This window comes from Lepisosteus oculatus, chromosome 13, assembly GCF_040954835.1.
Source record: "Lepisosteus oculatus isolate fLepOcu1 chromosome 13, fLepOcu1.hap2, whole genome shotgun sequence".
In the NCBI taxonomy this organism is placed as follows: Eukaryota; Metazoa; Chordata; class Actinopteri; order Semionotiformes; family Lepisosteidae; genus Lepisosteus; species Lepisosteus oculatus.
The window spans coordinates 1,668,111-1,694,212 of record NC_090708.1 but is presented as its reverse complement, the minus strand read 5'-3'; the positions used below and the strand labels follow the sequence as shown (position 1 = coordinate 1,694,212).

The 26,102-nt window shown below is 51.3% G+C and overlaps 1 protein-coding gene across 4 annotated transcripts in view; it reads left to right on the top strand.

The window, feature by feature from the left end:
* Positions 1-26,068, top strand: part of LOC102696470 (guanine nucleotide-binding protein subunit beta-4) — a 37,620-nt gene extending 11,552 nt beyond the window's left edge. Inside the window, exons 1-11 of one of the 4 annotated variants that reach the window (XM_069197552.1) lie at positions 6,258-6,326; positions 6,482-6,590; positions 15,793-15,910; positions 16,106-16,144; positions 16,706-16,812; positions 17,615-17,678; positions 17,889-18,051; positions 18,169-18,235; positions 18,984-19,185; positions 19,630-19,846; positions 20,505-26,068. In XM_069197552.1, coding sequence (XP_069053653.1) covers positions 15,854-15,910; positions 16,106-16,144; positions 16,706-16,812; positions 17,615-17,678; positions 17,889-18,051; positions 18,169-18,235; positions 18,984-19,185; positions 19,630-19,846; positions 20,505-20,611 — 1,023 coding nt within the window. In that variant the 5' untranslated portion in view covers positions 6,258-6,326; positions 6,482-6,590; positions 15,793-15,853 and the 3' untranslated portion in view covers positions 20,612-26,068. Of the gene's footprint in view, positions 1-6,257; positions 6,327-6,475; positions 6,591-6,638; positions 6,838-15,792; positions 15,911-16,105; positions 16,145-16,705; positions 16,813-17,614; positions 17,679-17,888; positions 18,052-18,168; positions 18,236-18,983; positions 19,186-19,629; positions 19,847-20,504 lie in introns of those variants that run through there. The other 3 variants (XM_069197550.1, XM_069197551.1, XM_069197553.1) reach the window with 3 other exon arrangements.
* Positions 26,069-26,102: the final 34 nt, after the last annotated feature.

Here is a 26,102-nt window from a genome sequence, read left to right as displayed (position 1 = left end):
CAAGCACGCAGGCGTCTTTCACACTCTGCCCCGCCAGACCGTGCAGTTCAAAGTGTCGCATCCTTGCAGACAAGATTCTGCCTTTGTCAGTTTCAGGCTGCTAGCACACGCCCTCAGACTGCGCTTGCTCCCCTTTCCTGAGGCTAGAGTTGGTGACGGCAGCTCAGCTTTCTGCTGTGAAGCTGTGAAAGTAGCCAGCAGCTTCTGCCTTGCACAATATCAAGCTTTCTGGGGAGGCTTTGTTATGTTAAATCTGGCAGTCATGCCCTCCTGTAGCTCTTGCATTGCCCAGACAAGCAGACAAAACCAACTCTTAACTACTTGAGTAGAAGCAGGAAAAACAAACACATCTTTTCATTGATTCTGTATTGTCAATCGAGTTTCGTTGACAATTGCTGAGTACTCTATGTAAAGTGATTACAGGTAGAAGCAACGATGGAATGAAATACAGAATTAAAACTTCCAGTAAAAACCTCTTCCTCCAGTTACTTGCCTATTCAAATTAGTAACTCTGTGGTATTTTCCCAGCTTTTTTTGTGGCTTCATTGAGGATTTGTGTGAACCTTAAGACTTTGCTATTTCCATACAGTACATGAACTTTCTTGTTCTTTCACACTGGGGCATACAGCCCTGTAGTTCAGCAATGATTAATTTTCCTGAAAGTCTAGATAAGTGGCACTGAGAGTTACAGTAGCAAGCAAACATTTGCTCATTTGACATGTTCCTTTGTCCAGTGCAGGTAGCAGTTAAAAAGCTGCTTTGCCTTGTGTAGGGCAGTAACACTGAAAAAAGATCCCCGTAAATCTAACATTTTCTAGTAAACAGCAGAAATCACAACACAAAATCTATTTCTTATTTTACACAGGGCCTCACGCTTTCAGCTAAACAGGGCTCCGCGTGTGAAAACCGCACACTTTTGGTGAGAGCTAGGCCAGTGCTCTGTTCCTTGTGCTGTATTTCTGTTGTCTGCAAGGTCATCTTTACAGCTTCAGTGTACTGTGTGTAGAAAACCCGAAACCTGAGTGAACCCTTTCCAGTGCCCGTCGCTGAACCTGTAAATACTGCTCCTGTGTCTTAACTAGTGACCCACAAGCAGCCTGATGTGATGGCCTGTTGCTCAGGTTGGGGTTTATGTGTCAGGGAGCTCTCTGGTTCTGTCTCCCCAAAAGATTGACAGACCATCTGTCTGCCTTCCACTGAAAGTAATGAAAACCATTTTTCCTTTTAGCTTTTAATTTCTGCTTCTGAAGGCTGCAAAAAAGCATATAGTCACAAGCACTTTCATGTAGCTTTAACGATCACCTGAATGTCCCATTGGAGACATGCAAAGGCTCACCTCGATCCAGATAGTACTACTGGATTTCAATGTTCAAAGCTCGGTAGAAATAAAAATAAGCAAACTTGTCCTACTGGAAGGTATGCTGTTATAAGACCGGAAATCTGATTTGAGCACTAACCTGTTTTCGATAACTGCGGGGTGTTTAACGGTGACATTTTCAGTGACGTCTCAACCCTCGTTTAGAAGATGTAATTTGCTCTGGTTGGATGCTTTGCCTTGCACATTCCTTAGAAGCATGCAACTCTCGTCACTAGACGAGAGCTGAGTTCCACTTCTCCATTCCTTTAAATCGCCTTCCTTTGCTGGGAGCTGTTAGAGAAATATTGCCCGTCCTCCCCTGAAATAAACGTCTTTGTGGCACTGTTGCCACCAAGTACTCACGTTGCACACCAGAACAGCGGCTCTGTGGCAGACTTGATTAACGGCGGCGATCTGCTATGTACGGGCTCATTCGTAACATATCTTTCAGCTGTTTACATCACTTCTTGCATCCAGAGGATATAACTGCAAGACACGCAGTTCAACATGACGGGGGCGGGAAGTCCCTCCCTGAGAAGATCGCAGGACTCTGAGTCCAGAGGTCCTAGCTCACAAACTGTAGGCCGTGTGAAAGATTACTATTGCAAATGAGCATTTATTGTGAACAGCAGACGAGCCACTGCTTCAGCTGGCTAGCTCTCTAGCTTTTACTTGGCCTGACTTAGAGGCGTCCAGTAATAATCCCCGAGATGGCAACTTCACCCTCCAGCTCCTCTCGTGCCTCCCTCTGGTGGCTCTTCTGTCTCTTCCTGTTTAAATCCCTAGAAATGTAGGACTGGGGAGGCTACCAGCCACCTTGCTCGCATTTATTCAACAACTCTGACAAGTAACAGAACACTTGCACAACTTGTCAAGCAATCCAAAGACACATTGAGTAAGTAACAGTAACAGTCTGACACATTTCTAGCTACAGTTTGTTTCTCATAATGTATCCTGTTGTGAGTAAGAGTCCCCAGCCTATTGCACAAAATACGTTTTTTTTTTACTGTGGCAGGACTGCTGAACCTGTGCTGCTTTCAGTCTGCTTCATTTCTGCGTTTTGTGCTGAGCAGCTGCTCAGCTCTTTAACAGACCATTAGCAGGCTCAGTCTTGCCACGAAGGAGCTTGTCGTGTTGAAGTACTGCAGAGCAGCTGTGGGTGGGGTGCAGCCCTGATCTGTAGCCTTCTGAGCACACAGCTATCCTAGACGGCACCATGACAGGCACTAAGAAAAACCATCTGGAAACTTTTTTCAAGGCAAAGGTAACATAACTCACCACAAACGCAGATGTGATTAAGATCCCTACAAGATCATTATTATTCTTTATTGTTCAATTTGAAGTTTGCATTGTGGACATTGGCAAAGGTTAGCAGCAGCCACAAGCATCTTCCAAATTAAATTTGCATCCCATCTGATCCCCATCCTGAAAAACAAAACATGGGAAGCTCCTGCCCCTTTCATCATTGATCAGAGCTCTTGCAGAGATGAGGGGAAGTCATCCCCACTGTTCACTTTTATTGGTGGCATTAACAATTCATGAGTTCCTAATGGAAAAACAAAATTCCTATTTTTAATTACTTAATCCTTTTATAAAGAAGAGGGGGACCAAATGCATCTGCTGCCTCCTCCTGCTGTCACATACAAGACCCCGGCTCAAATTAAGGTTATTCTACACCCAAGGAGCAAGAGTGGTAAATATTCTTTGAATCTCTGTGCTGCTCATCTTAAAGGAACAGATCGGTTCAGGGAAAAGCACAAATTAAAAGTTATTGAAAAAAGGAAAGGAGGTCTTTTGCAGTATATTCAGTGAAGCCGGAAGAGCCACAGGTTGAAATTTAAGTATCATGGGAACACATTTATTAATTAAAAGCTTACGCTAAAAAAAAAACCCATTTAGATAAATATTTGTTTTGATTTTGAAGCGAGGATTTCTGAGCAAAAGGCAAGAGTGTGGAGGAAGGGAAGGGAGTGAAGGTTTCTCTTTCTGTTTTTATGGAGAAGCAGGCTGAAATGTGTTACGTGATTTGAATGTAGATCATTGAGTTGTTAGGATAGGAACCAGAAATATTTAGTGCTCTTCTGCCTGAGCAGGAAATCCAGGCTGTTTTTATTTTGGTCATATTTTCCACATTATGAAATCCCAGGAGGGAAATGGAATGATGTTCTGATTGGAGCTTTGAAGTAACTAACCTGATTGCACTTGAATTTCAGACAAATTGGTCTTTGAAAAAGCAAACAGAATGTTACAGAAGTGATAGGTGGGATTATCCAGTCAGAGCTCCAATGACCTTGTACGAGCAGAAGGGCAGAACTGATGCTGGGCTGGGATTAGGCTGCCGGAGCACTTCATGTACTGTAAGGTTTTGCAGAGTGCTGCAAGAGTTTGGCGAATTCAGTGCCCGTTAGCCATCTGCGTAAATGGTCTGGACACTTACAGCGACTCACCCAGTCTTTCATCTGGAATGACTTCCAGCGCCGCTCCCCGAGCCCAGGCAATATACCATCCTGAAAAGGCCTCAGCAGCACGTCAGTGCCGTGTGCTGTGAAGGATGAACTTTGAAGGTGTTTTCATGAATCTTTTAATCCCCCAGCTTGGTGGCTGTCTGTGTTTTGGTGGGCGCAGGGCATTTTTTATGCATGAACCCCAGCGCCGCTCCCCGCACCCCCCCATCCCCACGGTTTGGGCTCGAGGAATGGTGCTAATTAGCGTTGCCTCTCTTCCTGTCGACAGCTGCAGCGCTCCGGGGGGTCGGTTATCCGTGTGACACGGTGACGGGCCGCGCTGACGTCGCTCCCCCCAAGGGGGCGCCCCTCAGGCAGCCACACGCCGCGGAAAGAGCGAAACGTGCGCGTCAGCCGCTGACTGCGCGTGGCTCTGGAGAGCAGCCACTCGTGACGGCCAGGGGTGGTTTCCCTGGCTGTGATTCACCCTGTGTCCGCTCAAGCAGATAGGCAAGAGAGGCAATAGGCATTTAAGAAAATAAGGCTTGGTCAACAAATCTTCTCTTGAGTGCCTTGGCCTGCCAGAGAGGGAACCTGAGAAGCATCATGTAGGTGGAAGAATACATGAAAAACGATTGATTCAAAACCTAAGTAATGTGTACAGTACAGACTGGCAGACAGGGGACGGTGACGTGCTCCCGGCCTGTTCTGTGGCGAACAGCTGTGTTAGGGCAGCAGTCCCTGCCCTGTGCCTGGGGGAGAGCCGTCTCTTCTGGATCTGACTCCAGCTGAGCTCTTACTCGCAGACGCGTAGGGGTCCATTTTCTAAAGGCGGCGTATTGGTCAATTTGCTTTCAACTCTTAAAAGGTCAGGTCGGATTTGTAATTGCTATCAAGCCGGTACCGATGCCTCGGGTTTTAGAACGGTCCTTCTTCTTCAACAGTTTGTTGACTGAAACGTAACCAACTGGACCTGTGCAGAAGGGAGAGAGCTGCTTGTTGGCGTGTCTCAGCAACTGGTCAGAAACCTCGGTCATCAAGCAGGGAAGTAGTTGTGGACAAGGCCGTTTCCTCGAAATCACTCGAAACTGACCGAAGAAAGTACTCTGAATGAAAGTCTGAACATGCAAGTGGATCAGCTTGGTCATCGACGAACACTGGAGGCGTAGAGCTCAACCGTAAACCAGCAGACTCCGTGCTCCTCCAGGACAGGGCTGGGAACCACAGGAGGGCGGAACATGAAGGGCTGACCCAGTGGGGCCTGTGTGCCCAACAGCGGACGGGGTTGAGCTGCAGTTGGCTGGCGATGGCCGGTTTTCAGTCTCTCCACTCCAGTCGCACGGACCAGCCCCTCCCCTCCCCCCTGAGTTATTATCCGGAGCCTTGAGACTGGTTTTGTTTGAATCCAGGGGCTGCTCTGCGGTGGTGCACGGGCTCTGGACCAGGCGTGAGAGACAGAGCACAGCCTTATAGCTTTGGAAGGAGTGACAGCAAACTCTTTCTTCTAAGGAGAACACGTCTCAACCATATGCTAATGGCTCTACAGTTTTAGGTCTCACCTAACATGTAACAGCAGCCATGATGCAGTAGTTCTGTTTTGTATAGGATTATTTTTTTGTGTGTAGGAAGCAGATTCGTTTTTTTTTTAATTCATTTCTCTCCCAGCCAGCACACAGCACAAATAGCATAATATATGATAAACGCATATGACGAATTATAACAAATGGCAACCGTGCATATGATCAATTATTATATCGTCCCCACAGGTGTTCCCTGAACAGCCAGCCCCCGGAGCAAAAAAATAAATACATTTAAATAATAAGACACGTGCGTCAAAACTCGGTAAAATACATCTTTTTTCATTTTATTGTATTTTGGCCGGAACAGCGTTTCAGCCTACGCAGGAAAGGGTCGTTTTTTTCCCCTTTCTTAATGCCACACCATTAAAATTAAAATTGGGCAATATTGTAGGAAAGCTGGTGAGAGGGAGAGAGACCCTGAGAGCTTAGCTTCTCTCTCCCTCCTCCTCATCACTGCGGGCTGTTCCACTGCCACAGCGGGGAGCAGTCCTGCTACCACGCCGCGCCGGACTGCGGCAGGACCAGGCCGGGGAGCAGACTGGACTCCCGACCGCTGCCGGGGAGGGGGGGGGGTGCGCTCGGCCCCCCCTCCTTGGAAAACCCACCCGATTTCCTGTTTTCGCCGTCTCGGGCTCCCGTGCTGCTGCTGCTGCAGGCGGCCGCCGGACTGTGCCATTAGCGAGGAAACTGGGGGGGGGGGGGGTGCGGGTGGCGCTCGCACAACCTGCTCCGGTTTGCGGGGTGGGAGGGGGGCGCGCATCTGCCCCGCAGTGCCCCACCCCCGAGCAGCCCAGGGCGAGTGTGTGCCAAAGACTGACAGGCGGGGGGGGGGAAGAGGGTTTTTAAGTGGTCCCCGCCCGGGCTCCCCCCTCCCCGCGTGTGCGCCTGCCTGGGTGTGGCGAGCAGGGTGCAGCTGGCCCTTTAAATCCGCGCTCGCCTGGATCGGTAACTGGGGGGGAAACTGCGCCGTATTCTAATTAGCACCGGGGAGGGGGGTGGAGGGAACGAACGAGCAAACGAGACGAAACAAATCAAAGTCTCAGAAGCGTCTTGCTCTTTTTCTTTTTTGTAAAATTATAAATTCCGCTTTGCAGCACCAGCACCAGCAGCGGCGGCCATGTGTGGGATCTGATCGGAGGCGCACCGGTGGAGAAGGAGATCGCCGAGACTCGCCCCTCCTCCCCCCCCCTCCCCCGGAGCCCAGCGCAGGTAAATAACCCGGCCGCGGGGGGGGGGAGGAACTGCTCGCTCGTCCCCGTGTTCTCCGGTACCGAGAGCGGCCCGGCCCGGCCCGGCCCGGCCCGGCCAGGAGGGGCAGGGCTGGTGTCTTCGCCGCCGCTCGCTCGCTTCCCTTCCTGTCCGTGCGGCTCCGGGAGGTGTCCTTTGTCGGGGTTGGTCGCGGCGCTGTTTCCCGGGGAAAAGGCGACTGTCTGGGCAGCGAAACGAGCGCCAGGAGGTGGATTTTTTTTTTAAACCCTTTTTTATCTTCTATATCTCGGTGGAGGGGCGGCGGGGGAGCGCGGAGACCCCCCCCCCCGGGGCGCAGACCGAGCTGCGCGGCCCGGGCTCGGGTGAGGAGGGCCGGCCTGGGCCGAGGCCGAGGCCCCGGGATGGGGAGCCGAGACCCGGCAGAAAATGCGCTGCCGGCCCGGGAGCCGGCTGCGCCCCAGTGCAAGGTTACCGTCGGGCCTGCGGGTTTCGTGCTGCCTGCGTTAGTGCCGATGTATGAATCCTGTAGCGCCGTCGGGGCTTAAAAGTGCCGTTTTCTGCTTTGTCATGGGTGGTTAGGGGGACTTTAAACCTAAACGCCTGTATCGCTCGCCTCTCGTTAATCTGCGCTGTCGCTTGATGATGGCGAGTCTCGTCTCTGGGCTGCGACTCCGTCTCGGAAAAAATATCTTTATATTCTTTATAATAGGAGAGAAGCCAGCGCTTACAGATGCCGAAGTGTGTCGGCAGATTTGTTGTTGTTTTTTTTTAATCGCGTTGAAGCGTCGTTTTCGACCAGTGCACCTGACCAGGTAGACGCCAAGCGCTCATGAATCGCTACCAGAAGTCGTTTCGGGGGGTGGCGCTGGTCACAGATGGGGCTTGTTGAGTGTGAAGCGTAAATAGAGGCGATGTGGACGTTAGACATCTTAATTCAAGCCAGAATCTGAGCTACGACAGTGTGTCATACCTTGGTCATGTGGGTCTGCTTTTCTGCACACTTCGCTGGCCTCATTGTGGGTACCCCTTTAATCCAGGGGAGAAATAAACAATTCAGTTTCACACCGGGAATCTTAGCTTTCGGTTTCCGAGCAGTGGGGAACATCATCCCAAGTGGTAGAGTGTGGCCACTCTAGAGGGGGGCGTCGTATTTACCCTTTGACCTTTAACCTGTGCCTTTCCACCCTCGCTGCAGAGGCGATTTTAATTTAGGGATGCTACAGATGTGCAGGAGAGGGTAACCCGTTAGCCTTACTGATGCGCTGTAGGTGAGGTAGCTGACCTGTGCTCTTTGTGACACTCTGAGATCTACCCTGACCCTGGCAGCTGGGGGGGGTATGCTGGCGTCCCGGTTGCCCCTCTGCGCTGTGGGACCCCCGGAAGGCCAGGGGCACTGCGGGGTGGGTTACAGGTTCGAGGGGGAAGACATTCTGCCCTCTCGGCCCGAGAGCTTAATCGGCCTGAGGATCTCCTCCAGCTCCGCCCGTCTCTGGTGTTGTTAAGCTGTGCTTTTGCTCGATGATGAAGAGTCTCGGGGAAGCCTGGGGATCGGCTTCAGCCACACGCCTGGGTTGTTGGTTCCACACTCCCACCACCCTTGTGAACACCCTCCTGTTCTGCCAAAAGAATCAAACCCTGGATGCCTGTCTGTATGCTTCTGAAATAGTCTTTTTTGTTTTGTTTTTTTTCTCACATTTGTGCACACTTTTATTTTGGTTTGAACCATATTTTTTTTTTAATTTGGCTAAAAATATTGGGTTTATCATGTTCCAGCTGCAGGGGGGATTTGCAGCCCTGTCGCAGTTCTTCACTTCCTTTGTAAAACCTTACAAGTTGCCTGTTTGCTACAGTAACCTTTCTGTGGTGGCCAAAACAAAGACCTTACTCTTGCTTTCTCTTTCGTTTCGGAGTCAGGTCACTTTCACACTGTATCTCTGCTCGTTTCTCAGGAAATTGAATGTTTTTCATCTTTGGCTTGGAGCTCGGCCTTTGTGTGTGGGGCAGTGCGACACTGCCCAGAGATCTGCTACCCCGGCGGCAGTATTTTGTTCCAGTTCTGCTCCCTTCCTCACAAGGAAGCAAGCTTCTGTGTCTTCCTGCACGGTGCTCGCTGTGAGTTTCGGCGCTGGAATCATTTAGGCTAAAAATGGCAGAGGAACTCCTTCCTGTTCCCCGCCCTCGTTTGAAGAAGCGTTCAGAGGGAATGTGTTATGATGTACGTGGGCAGCGCTCAGGACAGACAACGAGATCAAAGCCTCTAGCTTTTTTTCCCTGCCTTAATACTACACTGCTGTTTGTTTCTAATTTAATGGGCTTCAACTGTCTCACTGGAGCTAGGAACCACCTTCTCCAGCTTCATCTAGGATCTTCTTGAAAGATCGGGCCCTTTGTGACTGTACTCGCAGTGCAGTAAAGGAACTGCAGTGGACGGTTTTATTCTCCTTTCAGACGTCGCACATACAGTGCCTTGAGAAAGTATTCGGCCCCCTTGAACTTTTCAACCTTTTGCCACATTTCAGGCTTCAAACATAAAGATATAAATTTTTTATTTTATGTGAAGAATCACCAACAAGTGGGACACAATTGTGAAGTGGAACGAAATCTATTGGATTTTTGAAACTTTTTTAACTAATAAAAAAATGAAAAGTGGGGCGTGCAAAATTATTCGGCCCCCTTGCGTTAATACTTTGTAGAGCCACCTTTTGCTGCGATTACAGCTGCAAGTCGCTTGGGGTATGTCTCTATCAGTTTTGCACATCGAGAGACTGAAATTCTTGCCCATTCTTCCTTGCAAAACAGCTCGAGCTCAGTGAGGTTGGATGGAGAGCGTTTATGAACAGCAGTTTTCAGCTCTTTCCACAGATTCTCGATTGGATTCAGGTCTGGACTTTGACTTGGCCATTCAAACACCTGGATACGTTTATTTGTGAACCATTCCTTTGTAGATTTTGCTGTATGTTTGGGATCATTGTCTTGTTGGAAGATAAATCTCCGTCCCAGTTTCAGGTCTTTTGCAGACTCCAACAGGTTTTCATCCAGAATGGTCCTGTATTTGGCTGCATCCATCTTCCCCTCAATTTTAACCATCTTCCCTGTCCCTGCTGAAGAAAAGCAGGCCCAAACCATGATGCTGCCACCACCATGTTTGACAGTGGGGATGGTGTGTTGAGGGTGATGAGCTGTGTTGCTTTTACGCCAAACATATCGTTTTGCATTGTGGTCAAAAAGTTCGATTTTGGTTTCATCTGACCAGAGCACCTTCTTCCACATGTTTGGGGTGTCTCCCAGGTGGCTTGTGGCAAACTTTAGACGAGACTTTTTATGGATATCTTTGAGAAATGGCTTTCTTCTTGCCACTCTTCCATAAAGGCCAGATTTGTGCAGTGTAAGACTGATTGTTGTCCTATGGAGAGACTCTCCCACCTCAGCTGTAGTTCTCTGCAGTTCATCCAGAGTGATCATGGGCCTCTTGGCTGCATCTCTGATCAGTCTTCTCCTTGTCTGAGCTGAAAGTTTAGAGGGACGGCCAGGTCTTGGTAGATTTGCAGTGGTCTGATACTCCTTCCATTTCAAGATGATCGCTTGCAAAGTGCTCCTTGGGATGTTTGAAGCTTGGGAAATCTTTTTGTATCCAAATCCGGCTTTAAACTTCTCCACAACAGTATTACGGACCTGCCTGGTGTGTTCCTTGGTCTTCATGATGCTCTCTGCGCTTTCAACAGAACCTTGAGACTATCACAGAGCAGGTGCATTTATACAGAGACTTGATTACACACAGGTGGATTCTATTTATCACCATCAGTCATTTAGGACAACATTGGATCATTCAGAGATCCTCGCTGAACTTCTGGAGTGAGTTTGCTGCACTGAAAGTAAAGGGGCCGAATAATTTTGCACGCCCCACTTTTCATTTTTTTATTAGTTAAAAAAGTTTCAAAAATCCAATAGATTTCGTTCCACTTCACAATTGTGTCCCACTTGTTGGTGATTCTTCACATAAAATAAAAAATTTATATCTTTATGTTTGAAGCCTGAAATGTGGCAAAAGGTTGAAAAGTTCAAGGGGGCCGAATACTTTCGCAAGGCACTGTATAAGCCAGTTGTTTGTGAGTGGCATCGTAAAGTGTTTCAAAGTGGTGCAGAGAACCATATTTTTATTTCACAAAAGAGTTTTAAATTCAGTAGTTGACGTGCAATACTCTGAGCAGGTCAAAGGGCAAATCTGCCGTCATGATTTTGGCGATCCCCAAATCCTGTCACGAGTGACCCAGAAGACAGGTTATGAATGATAGAGGCACTCAAAGTTTATAACCGATCAGTACAATACGATTATACGTTTCATTCTCAAAAATGTGTTCTTGAGATCCAAGGGGCTGTGTTTTATGCGCACAGAAACATCCACTTCACATCACTTAAACATACAAATACCTCATTCCTTGCTGCCCCCAAAGGAAGGGGGTTCAGGCACCAGCCTCCAGCTTGTTGACCCCTCCCGCCCTCTCACACGGGGGGTGTTGATGATGGGGGGAGCCGATTCTAAAGCTTTTTTTTCCCCACATCTTGTTTCTTGAAATCTTCCGCACTTGGCGTGTAGGGAGCGCTCGTCCTGAGCCGAGCCCGCGCGTGGTTGGGAAGTTTCCGTCTCCGAGGCTCTCCTGCTGCCCGGGGGGTACATCATCACCTGGGGTCAATCTGGGGTCGGGGCTGCTGACGCTGGTCGGCCGTCGCCGGCCCGTGTCAGCCTTCAGCGGTCCTCTGCCTTTGGGTGACGTGTTGCTCCAGTGTTTAATACACTTCCCGCCGGGAGAGAGATTTCCAGTTCCGTTCGCAACCTGGCCGGAGAGAAGTGGGGGACAAGGGCCGGATCCTCTTTTCTCGCTTTTGGACTGATGCTCTCCCTCTGTGGCGGAGGGGTACGGTGTTGAGGAAAGGGCTAACGGGGGGGCCCTCCTCCTTTGTGGCCCCGGATTCCGGGGTGATCAGTTTTGATCTCGTCGGCCACGCGGGGCCTCGTCGCAAAGAGCTGCCCCGCCCCCTGCCTGCCGCCGGCTCCCGGTGGCCATGAGCAGCAGTCCGGATCCGACCTGGGATCCCTTGAGCTTGAGCCCCGAGACGGCGAAGAGGAGAGCTGTTGGGTCCGCATCCGACAAGTTAACAGCCTCTCCTGTCGCGTCTCGGAAAAGGCCGTGTTTCCAGGCCCTCAGTACTGCTGTGCGCCGCGGTTCGGTTTCGATCAGATGAGTGCCGTTTCTGCACGTGGAGGAGGTGTTTGTAGTGTAGAGGCGAGTTAGACGCGGACATGTTCCTCCTGACCGGTCGGACTCCACTGGCACTGGAGAGAGGATCACGAAGCCTGATTAAGAAATCGGGACATCTCATTCGTTTTAAATGGAAAAAAGGGAGCTCGCAGAGTGTTTTGTTTGCCAGATAGAATGTATTGGGCAGTGTGTTAGTTGTATGTGGCACATGGCGCAGTATAGCTCACCTTCAGAGTTTCCATCACTTAGTGCCCTTCCTGAGAAAAGCCTGGATGGTCTTAAGGTAAACTGTGGAGTTCTGGTGTATCCTTCTCGTGTAGCGTTTTTTTTTTTTAAGGCTTGCAAACCAGGCAAGAGAAGAAGAACAGTGTGCAGGAAAGCTGCTCCTGAGGATTGAAGCGGTTTAGTTTAGACTCTGGAGTCCTGAACTAACAACTGCATCTCTTCCTTGGAACCCCTGATCTTAGTTTTTGTTGGCGCTTGGATTGACTTGTGAAGAAAATGCAGAAATAAAATTAGATTCTCCTTTAGTCTCTTCTGGCACTAATTGGGGAATAATGTTCAAATTGTTGTGGTACTTTCAGTACTGGCTAGAAGGTGTCTCTTCATGTGTGTAGACTCAGGACTTAAAGTGGTTGTTAAATGACAGGATTACTCTCATGAAGACAACGTGGTTTATACATGTAGCTGTGCTAACGATGCACTCTGCTTAGTTGAGAATTGTGATTTCATGAACTCCAATTTAAAAGTAGGCAAAGTTCTCCACATTATCTCTTATTTAGATTTCTAAATATAGCCTACTAATTAAGTCTTTAATTTTTAAGGGAAAAAACATTCTGTGCTGTAACAAAATTGCTCCTGATAATTGAAGAGCCCTTCACATAAACTGTTAATCCGAGGACATTTGGAAAATTAACTCGTGTTTCAAGTTCTCCTGTAGCACAACAGGAATAGGTGGCGATAGATGGGTGTTCGAGTAGGGCTGTGAAGAGCACGGCTCCGGATTTAAAACCGATGGACTGTCAACATTCGTGTGTTGGAAACCCATGTGAGTGGATAGTCCGAGTTCTGTGTGTTTGTGGTCTGGCTTTTGTTTGTGTTCATTTTCCATGACAAAGAGGAGATAGTTTCTGAGCAGCGCGCCGGTCATTCTGAGTGTGCTATATGATCAGACGAATACATCTACGGTTTAAGCTTTTGCAGCTTTTATTTTTGTTGTTGCATTTAATCTTGGGACATCCCTTTTAACTGACTTTGACCCGATTCTCCTCCTGAAGCTCTAGATTGCTCGAACGAGGTCACTGGTTTTCACGGTTGCCTCCCGGTGCCTCTGCTTCTGCCGGCTGCTCGTTCCTCAGCTCCGCTGCTCGTTCGCCCTTGGCGCGGATCCTGCTGCCTCCCGCGCTCCGCGATAAACTGTCCCTTCAGAGGCCGCGGCCTGACCTCGTTCACGAGGCGACCTCGCCCACCTGTCTGTGCTGAGTGAGCCAGCCTTTGGCTTAATGTTCTTGAGGAGTAGTGGAGGGGGGGGCAGGCCAGTTCCTCCTGACCCCAGTGAGCGACGTGCATTTCTCTCCAGCCCGGGTTCGCCTGGCGGTGAGGCTTTGAGAGGTTTTGCAGGGTTGAAGGAGGGGGGTGTGCGCGCACTTTGGAGCTGAAGCCTTGGTACTGAGCTGGACTGGTGGCAGAGGGACACCGATTCCAGTGTGCTGATTGGGTATGCGGAGGGTAGGGGGCGGGGCTCGGCTGTTACAGGGTGGGTGTGGGCGGGGCTCGGGCTCAAGTGGGCGGGGTCACTTCCTGTTTTGTGCTGTGGGGCTGCGTTGTCGAAGGCCCCTCCACCACAGATGAGCAGAGTGCAGAGGCAGGAGGAGCAGCGTGACCTGGAAAACCAAGGTCATGTCCCCTTGCCTGTCCCGTTGTGATGCTGCAGAAGTGGGGCAGGGCGACAGGCAGCGGGAGTGAAGCTCAGTGCAGGGCACAGGCCTGCGGCTGCTCCTGGCTGCGGCTGCGTCCTGTGGCCTGGAGTGCCTTGGTGCCTCTCGTGGGCGTGGAGGCGGGGCTTTGAAGTCTGTACGCTGACCAGCTTCCCAGAGCGTCTGTTCTTTAAACGCAGAAGCTGTATGTGAGCCGACAGTGCAGGGAGTAGGCTCAATCCAGCGAGAGCCCTTTTGTTTACAGGGTGGCGGTGTTTATATAGGAAATATAAAGGCATCCTGATTATTCTCCAGCCTGTTTTTGTTTGTTCCATCTTTAGTGCAAATAGCCATCCCGTATCCTGTATGAACTACTTTTTTTAAAAAAAAAACTTGGTTTTGGAAGTAATTTTTCTCTCGAGTGTTTTTGGGACCTCGTCAGCTGTCGGTCTGTGCTTCAGCGGCGCCGGGAGCGAAGGGGTCAGCCTCGCGGGGGTGTGGGTGGGGTACAGGGGGGTCCGGCAGGACGACATCGCTGTCATCCCCACTCGGCTCTGCTCCTCCTCCGCTCGCTCCCTCTGCAGGAAACACCGGATGTATCCAGGCTGCAGCATGAGCACTTCTACAAACTAGAGCATATCTCTTAGTTCTTTGATAAGAAATGTCAAATCGACCTCTGTTAAACGATTAAGGCCTGTTTCTAAGGGTAAGCAAAGAAGTGGGTGAGATGTGACGTGCGAAGGCACTGTACCTGCTCTCTGCAGTCCGGCACAACCAAAACAGACTTTGCGGCAGAGCACAGCCTTGCCTTCTGAAAGCCAGTTACCATGTTTGACACAACTGCGGTGTGAGTGAACTGGGTATTTATTAGAAGTCTGAGCGGAGACTGATGGCATTTTAACCCCCTTCCTTTACATCCAGTCCCCTCGTTCCATGAAAGAGAGGGAGTTTGTTCTCCTCCAGGTCCAGACTCTCCGCTCTTCCTCCCCCCCGGGTCTCTGCCATGTGCTCCTGTCCGGCCCCCGGAGCTCGGCAGCGCCTGGCACCGGCTTGCCCTGGATCTGAGCGCACCGGCTGCGGTCAGGCATCTGCCAGCGCTCTGACGTCGGGCGCGATGAGCCAGGTGGCAGCCCCAGCCCAGACTGGTCTCCCAGGCCGGCGGCGGCTCTGCTCTGCCGGGGGGTAGCGGAGCCCAGCCTCCGCCTGCCTGTCGCTTGGCCTCTGTACAAGGCGATGAGCAACTGCTCTTCGCTGCCTCCTCCTCCTCTCCCATCCCTGTGAGGCGTCTTGGCCTTTCTCTCTGCCGCTGGGCAGGGGCTGCGTTGCAGAAAGACACCTGTACAGGGAGGACTGGGAGCGTAGTGGTTTTCATCAAGGAAATCATCATTATTTTTGTAATCTTCAATGTGCATAAGTGCCTCAGTCAGATGAAACAGTTCGGGGACAAAGGACATGATGCCTTTCTGAATAAAAGTGTTTTAAATAAAGTAAAAGGGAGAGGATTTTAAAAGATGATATAAGTAATGCTAGGATAAACACCACCCTTTCTTCCTTCCTCTTCTGCGCTGCTTGTCCCTTACAAACGGTCTCCCAGCCTGACGCTTAGCGCACAGAATCGCCTCCCTCTTCGACGCAGAGGTGTTCTGCGATCTCTTGTTCATTTTGGACGACTAAAAATGAATCCGAAAGTTTTTTTTTTTATCGCGAGATTGCAACAACACGCCGGAACCAAGCAAAATGGAGGTCTGTTACAGCTCAGAGCTGTTCAGCACTCCGGTGGAACCAGGCACTGGCCAGACCAGCTTCCGATTTTGCGTTTCATTTCTATTTGAACAGAAGCTGCAGGCCGCCTGCAATGTGGGGGTTGCAAAGCTCGTCTTCTGTCTGGGTAATTACAGTATAAAGGCATCGATAAGGTATTGAATGTAGTAGATGATGTTGGGATTTGTCCCGGCGGGCTCTGCGGCCGTGCCCAGAGACGGGGAAGGGGTGTGTCTCCGGGCCTGACGGGCCTGTGCTCCCCCGCAGGTGCCGGTGAGCAGCTGCCCGAGCGACGCGGACCCCGCCCCGAGCGCGCGCGGACGGCACCATGAGCGAGCTGGAGCAGCTGCGGCAGGAGGCCGAGCAGCTGCGCAGCCAGATCAAGGTGAGGTCGCCGGCGTCCCGCTGTGGCCCGGGCGGGAGGGGGGCGGTCTCGTTCCTCCGTCCTGCCCAGCCCTGCGGCGAGAGCTTTTCTCAGTCGCCCGGGTGGGACCGCGGACTGGTTACTAATGAGCTGTTCCTGCAAGGAGTCCTTCCTGCAGCTGACTGGCCACCGGTCCTCTCTTCCTCTCTTCCGCAGGATGCCAGGAAGGCCTGTAGCGACTCCACCCTGTCCCAGGTAAGCCCCGCTGCGCTCGTGCTGCTGGGAAGCTGCGGCGTGTCTCATGTACAGGTGGTCCCTGCACGGCCCCGCGCGAGCCGAAAATGTGCGCCAGTGGGGACGAACTGGTGTGTGATGCATTCGTGCCGGATTATTACAGCAAGATTAGTACCGTAACAATTCAGAATTCCTCTTGTAATATTAATATTGCGGCGTATGGTACTGTAACGTTCTGTTTCCCGGTGATGAGCAACTTGAACTGGCCTTTCCTCCTCCCCCTAAAAAAGGGAGAATCTGACCTCTTCCTGTCTCAGATCAGGGAGCGATACCTCTTAGCCCCTCTTGACGAGCAGCTCCTGCTAATTACTGAGGGCTAGAAACCCCTGTGAACCTGCAGTCCTGCTGCTGCTCGAACTTCTCCATCCACAGGCCCCTCTCTGAGGAAATTAGGAACGACCGCTCCAGCACTTTAATAATAATAATACTGAAATTCAAGAAAAGAGCACCACAAAGAAAAAACGTTACGTCAAGTAAATTCATTCCTGTTGAAGCCAAGATTTCTTCATTTTCTTTTCCCAGATCACAGCTGGCCTGGATTCGGTTGGGCGCATTCAGATGAGAACAAGGCGCACTCTGAGGGGTCACCTGGCCAAAATCTACGCAATGCACTGGGGCTCCGACTCCAGGTCCATACCGGTCTCTCTCTCTCCCCGGCCTCCCGCTGGCTCGTCCCCGGAACTGGACACGGGCTGTTTAAAGGGACCTGTTTAAGCAGCGGAGGCTGGACGCTGGTGGCATTATTGCACAGGCGTGGGCTTCTGTCTGACTGAGGTCTTCTATAAGAGCCATACTGCTGCGCTGAACCACTGAAGCCGGGAGCCCTGCTTGGAACCTCTCTCAGTTCTCGGCCTCTGTGCAGAACAGCTTTTGTCGCTGCAACATTTTTCAGTAGTTCAGTCGACAGTTTAGAAGAGAATTAGAAGGGGTGTTTGTCATGTCTTCCCTCGTCTTCCAGGCACTTCAGGTGTGTCTGTGCTCTTTCCTCCAGTTGGGAGCATCTGGAGTAAAGGCAGATCAGTGCTTTTGAAACTTGCTTTGAGGAATAACCACCTGGTGTTAACCAGCCTGGTGCACTGAAAGCCTCAGGGTTCACTTTATACTGAGCCTCTGGGAAGGTGCTGATCATTTTACTTGGACCTGAATGCGTTTTCTCAAGATCATCTGTGTCGATTTACATAAATTGGTGAATTCGTAGTGATTTCACTCTGTTCATTCTTCTGCCTGTTCAATTGTAAACGTAGATTTCTGCTGGACCTGATGTGCTTTTTAATTGATAAGAAGAGAAATACTACAGTAGCCTAGAACTGATATTGTTATTATTTTTAGGTAGAATCACAATCCTTGGCCATCAGAGAGTACGTCTAACTTTGGAACAACAATCTGTCCTCTGTGTTTTCACAACATCTGTTTTTTTTTATTTCTGAACAGATTACTTGTCAGTGCTTCTCAGGATGGCAAATTAATTATTTGGGACAGCTACACGACAAACAAGGTAAGGATTCCTTGTTAAAGGGCATTTATTAGTCTTAATCCCGGATGTGTTTCTGGTGCGATGGGTGTCTTTTAGATGACATTCAGTGGATCGCGTGCTTTTTTTTAATATACTGCGATGAGCATAAAGCTTCTGTGAAGTTTAAAACTTCCAGCTGAGGTCTTGTGGCCCTTGTGGAGTTGGTAAGCTGCGATTCCCTGCTCTCTCCAGATGCATGCCATTCCTCTGAGGTCATCCTGGGTCATGACCTGTGCCTACGCCCCCTCTGGGAATTACGTGGCCTGTGGCGGCCTGGACAACATCTGCTCTATATACAGCCTGAAGACCAGGGAGGGCAACGTGAGAGTCACCCGAGAGCTGCCCGGGCACACAGGTAAAAGTCCCGCGACGATCGTGTCCTCCAGAGCGCAGAGCGCTGCGCGTTGTTTCAGTACAGTGCACCTGAAATGTGCTTTCTGGCTAACAAGTTTTGTTTACTTGTTTGTTTCAGGCTACTTATCCTGCTGTCGCTTTCTGGATGACAACCAGATTGTCACCAGCTCGGGAGACACCACCTGGTGAGTCGCCGCCGCCTCTCGTGTGCAACCCGGGGGCTGGAAAGAGATAAAAGAGATGGAGCTTCTCAAAGGCTCCTTAACATGGGTCTGTTTCCCCTGGAAGAGAAGAAAAGACCTGTGTGGCAGACTATGCTTCAGGCGCTCGGAGCAGCTGATTACTTTTAACTCTGCATGTCAGCCGTCAGAACTTTACTCCAGAGCAGTTGTGAGACAATCAGACCTTGATTCTGCCTCAAGTTCAAATTTCCGCAGCTTGTAAGACCTAAAATAGCTCCATCTATTACAGAATGGGATCCGATATCACTCGATCTCTTACTGGGATTACAAGTATAGAAGCTAGCAATGATTTCAAGCGTCTATTTTTCTATAACCTCCTTTTCTGACGTGTGACCTTCTCGCTGCCATTTGAAGTCTTTGCTCCAGCTGACTGCTACTTATCGAAGTGATCTTCCCCCACTTTGGCTAAAGTGCCAAAGAAGACTGCCGTGTCACAGAGTCTTGTACACCACTTGATTAGATCGCCACCAGCACACGATTTTCTAAGTCACCTTTTCACCCCAACATAAAAGCATGTGAGGCTTGTTCCTCCGTTTAATGTAAAATCATAAGGGGCTGGGAGTACTCCAGACGAGTGGACCTTCATACGTGTTCTGCAGAGTGAGATGATAGAGGGTTAAGAGACTGGAAGGTGCGTTTCTTCCGCGGTCTTCCTCGTGGTCGCTGACGGCTCCCCTGCCCTGGTTCGCAGTGCTTTATGGGACATCGAAACCGGCCAGCAGACGACCACGTTCACGGGCCACACGGGCGACGTGATGAGCCTGTCCCTGAGCCCCGACATGAAGACCTTCGTGTCGGGGGCCTGCGACGCTTCCTCCAAGCTGTGGGACGTCCGGGACGGGATGTGCAGGCAGTCGTTCACGGGCCACGTGTCCGACATCAACGCCGTGTGTGTGAGTACACGGGCTGCAGACGCCTCCTGGTTCTGCCCTCCCGGCTGGGAGGGTAGGTAACTCTACCAGAGGAAGCTGAACGTATAAAAAGGAAAGATTTGAGGTGACGGGGGTCATTGTGCGTGATGAGGGAGTGAGGCTGTCGTCGTTTCTGGAACTTTGTTGTTAGGAGGGGTTAAGTGGTGCATCATTGGGTGAAGCTTGGCCTCTGTAACATTCTGTAACAAACCCTGCATTTGCATCAGGAAGAATGATAGAGGTACCTAAAGGGTTATCATGCCGTAAATGCGAATGTGTGGCGGTGGAGTGTCTTCGTCTGTCTCCTGCTGCAAGAGGGAAATGGCTGACATTTTTCAGCGAGTTTGGATGCAGGGCGGGCACATGGCTGTTGAAGGCTCACGGTGGGTTTTAAATAACTGTTTTTCTGCTGCCGTTGCTGTCCAGTTCTTCCCCAACGGAAATGCCTTCACCACGGGCTCGGACGACGCCACCTGCCGGCTCTTTGACCTGCGCGCGGACCAGGAGCTGATGATGTACTCCCACGACAACATCATCTGCGGGATCACCTCCGTCGCCTTCTCCAAGAGCGGCCGCCTGCTGCTCGCAGGCTACGACGACTTCAACTGCAACGTGTGGGACACGCTGAAGGGAGAGCGCGCAGGTGAGGGGGTGGGCGGGGCCAGGGGCACTGGGGCGGGGCTGAAGGGAGGGGGTGAGGGCACTGGGGCGGGGCTGAAGGGAGAGGGGGCGGGGCTGAAGGGAGGGGGTGAGGGCACTGGGGCGTGGCTGAAGGGAGAGTGGGCGGGGCGAGGGGCACTGGGGCGGGGCTGAAGGGGGGTGGGCGGGGCGAGGGGCACTGGGGCGGGGCTGAAGGGAGTGCACGAGCAGGCGGGGCGAGGGGCTTTGCAGGGGGTTTCACTGTCCATCAGTTGAGGCTTGGATGCAGTTTGCTGGCTCAGCACTGCAGTAGAGCAACAGATGGACAGGAAGCGGAATACAGCCCTGATCAAGTCGGGGGGGGGGGACTGCTGGCACATCAAGGTCCTAATTTACCTGGAAGGACTGGACCAGGGCGGGGCGAGGTCCTCACATCAGTTCCCCACTCCTGCTCCCCTCTTGCACACCTGGCTTGTGTACAGGGTGGGAGCGTGCACATCTCCCCTTGCCGTTTCCGAAACGCACTGCAGGGCCCCACCGGGTCGCCAGAGCCGCAGTCTGAGCTCCGGGTTCGGCCCCTGGGGCTCCGGCTTTGTGCGGCCGCGCTGTTGGGGTTCAAAGAACAACGGGACCCCCTGACGCTCTCCGTCTTGCCCCCCCAGGTGTCCTCGCCGGCCACGACAACCGAGTGAGCTGTTTAGGGGTCACGGACGACGGCATGGCTGTAGCCACGGGCTCATGGGACAGTTTCCTCCGGATCTGGAACTAACTGGCGGGCGCGGCTGGTGGGGGGGGTGGACCACATGGCCCCCCCCCGCGAGGCGGGGGGAGGGGGGGGTCACTGCCGCAGCCCGCGGCTGTGCGAGAGTAACATTCTTTCTACCTTTCCAGGTGAAGTTTTTTCTATTCACTTACTACACAAGGCTTGCAGTACATAGTCCGGGCAGAGGAGGACATGAGAAATTAACCCTGGCCGTTCACTGACATCTGGCAGGGGCTAGCATGTTACCATGGTGACCAAGAAGCTAGGAGCCAGTCATTGTTATATAAATATATATATGTATTTTTTTTATATATAGTTCTTTTGTTTATTGCCCACTCCCTAAATGTTTGATTTATTTTTTCTGCTTCGCTCAGTGTTTTTTTTTTTGTACATATCAGAATGTACACCTGATAGTAGCCAATCAGAATGTGCTTGTCGGTGATTTTTTTTTTTATATATATACGCATATATATAAAACATCCATTGTCCTTTTATAGATTTAATTCAGTATTTTCTGAAAGAGGTTAGCCCGGTCTTTTTTTTTTTAGTTTCCTGGTTGCCTGAAACTGATGACCAGTGGTCAATGAATTCAATACTGATCAGTATCCCCCTAACAGAATATTAAGAGGGAGACAATGACCTTTCACCTGCTTCACCTGCAGATGGTAATTGTATGCCCTGGACAAAGCATTTGGCTGGATTTTGTGGAGACGGGGCAATTGAATGTGTGTGTTTGTATTGTAGTATCACACCATGTACATGAAGTTAGAAGTGCTAGTGGTGTGTCTTGCAATAATGAATCGACTGCTCTGTCTTTGTAGTCCAGGCCCACTTGCACAGCGAATGTCCCAGAGGTCTGGTTCCCTTCTCCCGCTGAGAAGAGGGGAATACCGACGTAGAGACCTTCCCCTTACGGTCTGAAGGTTTCGATGGGGGCTGGTCCAGACTGACCGTCCCCGGGGGTGCGGACAGCCGCTCCTCCAACAGGGGGCGCTTGTGACCTGTCCCCGTCGGTTCTCGGGTGCTCCACCGCGGCACTGTTAAACAGAGTCCGCCCCCGTCCCCCAGGAATGTCCACCTCACCGGTTCAGAGCCACTGGGGAGGCGACCCGTCCCGGTGCTGTTGACCGTGGAGAGCGCTTGAGGTGGGCCTCTGCTTTAGGACCTCCCTCTCGCTTCTTACCCCCCGGGCGCCGCTCCTGGCTCGCTCCTCGCCGAGACGCCCCCCCCTCCCCTCCCCGTTACCGCCGTGCGCGCTGGCTCGGTAAAGGCGAGAGCCCGGCGCGGCCCTCGTGGCGATGAGGAGCGGAGGTGCAGGACCCGCGCGGAGCGGCTCAGAACCCTCCCGGGGCCCGTTTCGGAACACGGCCTGCACGGCTCTGCCGGGGTCAGCGGGGGGACTCGGTGAGGAAGCGCGCGCCGGCGGAGTCGGTACTGCTGGTCTCGTGGGCGAGCGCAGGGGCTGGGGGCCGGCGCGCTGCCCTGCTCGTCCGCCGGGTCCCACGGCCCCACTCCTGCCCTCCTGCAGCACCCCCTCGTCTCCGGACCTCCGCGCCGGCCCCCCCGGCCGAGGACCCCCGTCCCGCGGGTGCAGTTCTCGAAACCGTGGCCTGAGCAGTCGGGTTTGTTTCAGCCGCCAGCCCCCCGTCGTCGCCCGGCGGGGGGGGCTCGTTGGGGCGGCTCGTGCCCTGCGTCTGCCCGGCCCGTGTCCGCGTGCAGCGCCAGGCCCAGGCGCAAGAAAGGCGAGCGGAGGGGTGGCTCTCTCCCGCTCGGAGTGGTGCCTCCCGTCGCTCCTCCAGCCCCCTTTCCTTTTGAAGAGCTGGGTTGCTTTCTGCACTTAGACGAACACGGTTATTGTATTTATTGTTTATGAAGAAATCCTTTTTACAGTCGGGTAGTATAATTAGTTGCGGTTTTGTGTTTTTAGCCAACCGTTCCCAAATTATTTTTTACTCTCCGGGAAAAAAACAAATCTGCGTAGATTGACGATAGAACGTGGCTTTTCCAGAAAGAGATGCTTTTAGGTAAACGTGATGTAAGATGTGTTGCGGTTCAGTGTTGAAAAGATCCTTACCGTACTGTGTGGTCAACCTGCCCTTTTTTTTTTCCAAGGCTACGCTTTGTGCCAAAATTATACCCTCATTGAACACTGAAGTGGAATTACATAACAGCTGCTTTGTGCCACTTATTTAAGGTCTGTTTGTATTAATGTTTTTGCTTACAAGACTGAACAGAAAGACCAGTGCCCTAATGCTGATCCAGTATAAACGTATCTTGAATGTGTTAAATACTTGGAAGTTAAATTCATGAGTTGCCTAAAATGATAAAGACATCTAACGAGAATGCCCAGCTGGGCCCCAGCACAGCTCTTTGCTTAAGGTGCAGTGGTGAATATCCAGTTCAGTTCAATAGAAATAACTCTCATGGGTAATTCTGCCTTTAAACCTACTACAGAACCATGCTCAGTCTTACTAATAGCTCTTGTATAGCTGTGGCCTTGCTGGAGGTTCTTCTTTGAATCACATTAGAGGATGGCCTTAAAAACTGAAAGCAACATTTGTTCTTCTCAAACTCCCTGCCTCGTGTAGGGTTAGAGCTGGGTTCTCCCTGGTCAAGTGGCCAGTGTTAAAGCAGAGCCTTTCTGACCCTGGGATGACCTGGGCTGTGTCTAGTGTTGTGTGATGTTGGATACTGCAGTTTGCTGTTAAATAATGCAACAGTATTAAAGTTCTAACGATGATAAAAGGGTATCAATCACATTACATATGCGTGTACAACACACAGCGTTTTGTTAGAAATGGGACAAAGGCATGCAAAGATCACTTTTTAGTTTTTTTTTTATCTGACCTGTTTATGTAGCTGTGGTGAAGGGTTATGGAAGCGTGTGTAAATGATGAAAGAAAAGCAACATTACTTGCCAAGCGGCAGGGCTGGGGCCACTGTGGGCTTACCCCTGCTTTAGAGTGCAGACAGTGTGCTGCAGGGCCTCCCCCCCGGGCGCTGGGGAAATGACATGGGGGGTGAGGTTGGTACCCCACATCCCTGGTGCATTTGAAACGGAAGACGAGCCCCCCCTCCGGTGTCATTCATGCCAACCCAAGGTCGCCTCGAAATGAATATGAAACAAAATTAGTCATTCAAGCAACTGCGTCATAAGCCATTTCAAGGTTTCACTTTAGTCCCGTTAAGTCCTGCCTCCTACTGCTCAAATTCTATACCAGTTCATGTGATTCACACGCCTCCTGCGGCCCTTTCGGTTCCCCTCTCCCGCTCGTACGTACCTGGGCCAGGCAGCTGACGTCTTCCCGTTGGCATGGTGCGCTCGGAGTTGCGTGTTGTTGATGATGATGGTGGGGGGTGTTGAAAAATACTTGCTTCAGCCTCCTCCTCCTCTGCTCCCTTAACCCCTCCCTGTTCCCTCTGCGAGCATCACTCAGTTGTGTCCAAGACTGGCACTCGGAGAGAAATGGCCAAAGCCTGCGGTGAAGGGCAAGCAGACTGCGAGGCCCCCTGGTGGATAACGATGTAAGTGCAGATTTGGCCATCGTTGCCACCAACTTGACTGAATACAAGGGGCCCGGGAGCCTTATTCAACTGGTCCCGCCCTTGTTAAAGATCAGACACCGTCTCTGCCACAACACAAAACAGCCCCTTTCAGCCTGGACCAAGAGATGGCATTTCTGCCTTTTTTTTTACTTTCTCCACCTTGTTGATGGTCATCAGTTTAACCAGGTTTTGGTACAGCTGGGCGCTGAACAGTACTTCAGTGCAAAAAAAAAACATCACTGACCACTTTATAATGCATCTGCTGCGAGGAAGCTAATCACTGGGCTTGTTCAGACAGTGTTGAGCAGCCTGAGGTGCAAAGGGTTTGATTTTGTCAAGGCGGGAGGCTGGCAGTGGGAGACTCATGCAGAACGAGGGCCTCCTGGTCCTGTTGAGGCCAGTTTTCAAGAACTGCTCCCTCTCCGACCGCTCTCGTCAAAACCTGACCTGCTCGTCAACCCTCTGCAATAACGAGTAATAAGAGCGCGGCAAGTTCAATAATCCCCCCCCCCCCCCAGCGATGCAAAGCAAACTGTTGTCACCGCTGTCGTGTGCAAGAAGTCTGGCAATCAGGGATTCTAGTTTCCCCGTGGGGGTGGGGGGTAAAAATGGCCCAAACCCCATTTTATGAGTGAGAGGGGGGGCACAGCAGTAGGGCTGAAGCAAGACCTGAATCCAGACCCTTGAGGTCGAGACCACGAGGGGAGTTCGGGGGTTCGATTGACTGAGTGATTGATGGACAATAGAGCCTTCTCGTCCTCTCTGGACCTTCACATGATTTTCACACATCTGGGGTCTCCATGTTCTGGGCAGTGTGGTTTCGCAGACGGAGGGGTGGGGTCAGTTTTAATCCCCATGCCCCGGGCCGCCTCCCTCAGTGAAAGCAGATCCCAAGGGAGGGGAAAGTATTAGTCTGACCCTTTCAATAACTGCATTTAATGTTTTTCCCAGTGGGCTACCCCCTTTTTTTTACCTTGGTTCCTGGTGTAAAATTGGTAGGGCCCTGGTCAGTGGGGCACACCCCTGTCCTGAGAGGCTAGTCCCTGTCTTCGAGGGCGACTCCAACCCCTGACTCCACCCCTGCCCTCCCAGAGGCCCTGGGCCTGCCCCTGACCCCACCTACTCCAGTCTGCCCCTATCTGGGACTAGTCCCCCCCAACATCAACCCCCCCCCCCCCCCCAGGCCTGCCCCCACCTGAGGGAGCTAATCCCAGACCTGTGGTCCAGCAAGGCTGGTCACAGCAGCAGGGCAGGAAGGGCTCAGAGGCTCCAGGGCTTCAGCTAGCAGACATCACCCCCTCCTCCTCGCTGTGGTTGATGGACAGAGGCCTGCCTGGCCTGTTGGCCTCGAGCAGCCTGGACATACACGGTCGCGCTTTAGGGGCTAGAGGGGACAGCACAGGGCCGAGGTGCCGACTGTCCAAGCTTGGCTGTCCATTGCTCGTGTTGTGCGTCATTACCACAACATTAACACTGTTTTAGTAACAATGCACTGCCTTTTGGCTCTTGTATGTACTCCCAACAAAGTCTTATTTTTTATTTTTCCAATGTTTTTTTGAGCCAGTCAGAACCAGGGACTTGGTGCCACCATTTTCTCTTACAGTGCTCTTGTGTGAAATAATTATAATCACCTGCTACCAGATAACTTTTTTTTTCCACAACAGATTTTTTTCTCTGTATTTGTACAGTGGCTCGGTGATACTGATATGTTGCCATGACTTGATATTGTAACCAATAAAAAAAAAAAAAGAAAAAGCTTTTAACCAAGGCTGTTGTGTTCAGTGTGTTCACTATGTTAAGAGATTGTAAGTTTATACTCTTCAGTGCAAATTTGTAGCAACAGAGCTTTTATAAGATTGTGACTGATAGGCACACGTGTAAGAAATCCACCTGCAAATAAACCACTAAAAAATAAAAGTGCTTTGTGTGGTACATCCTTGCTTCTCAGAGA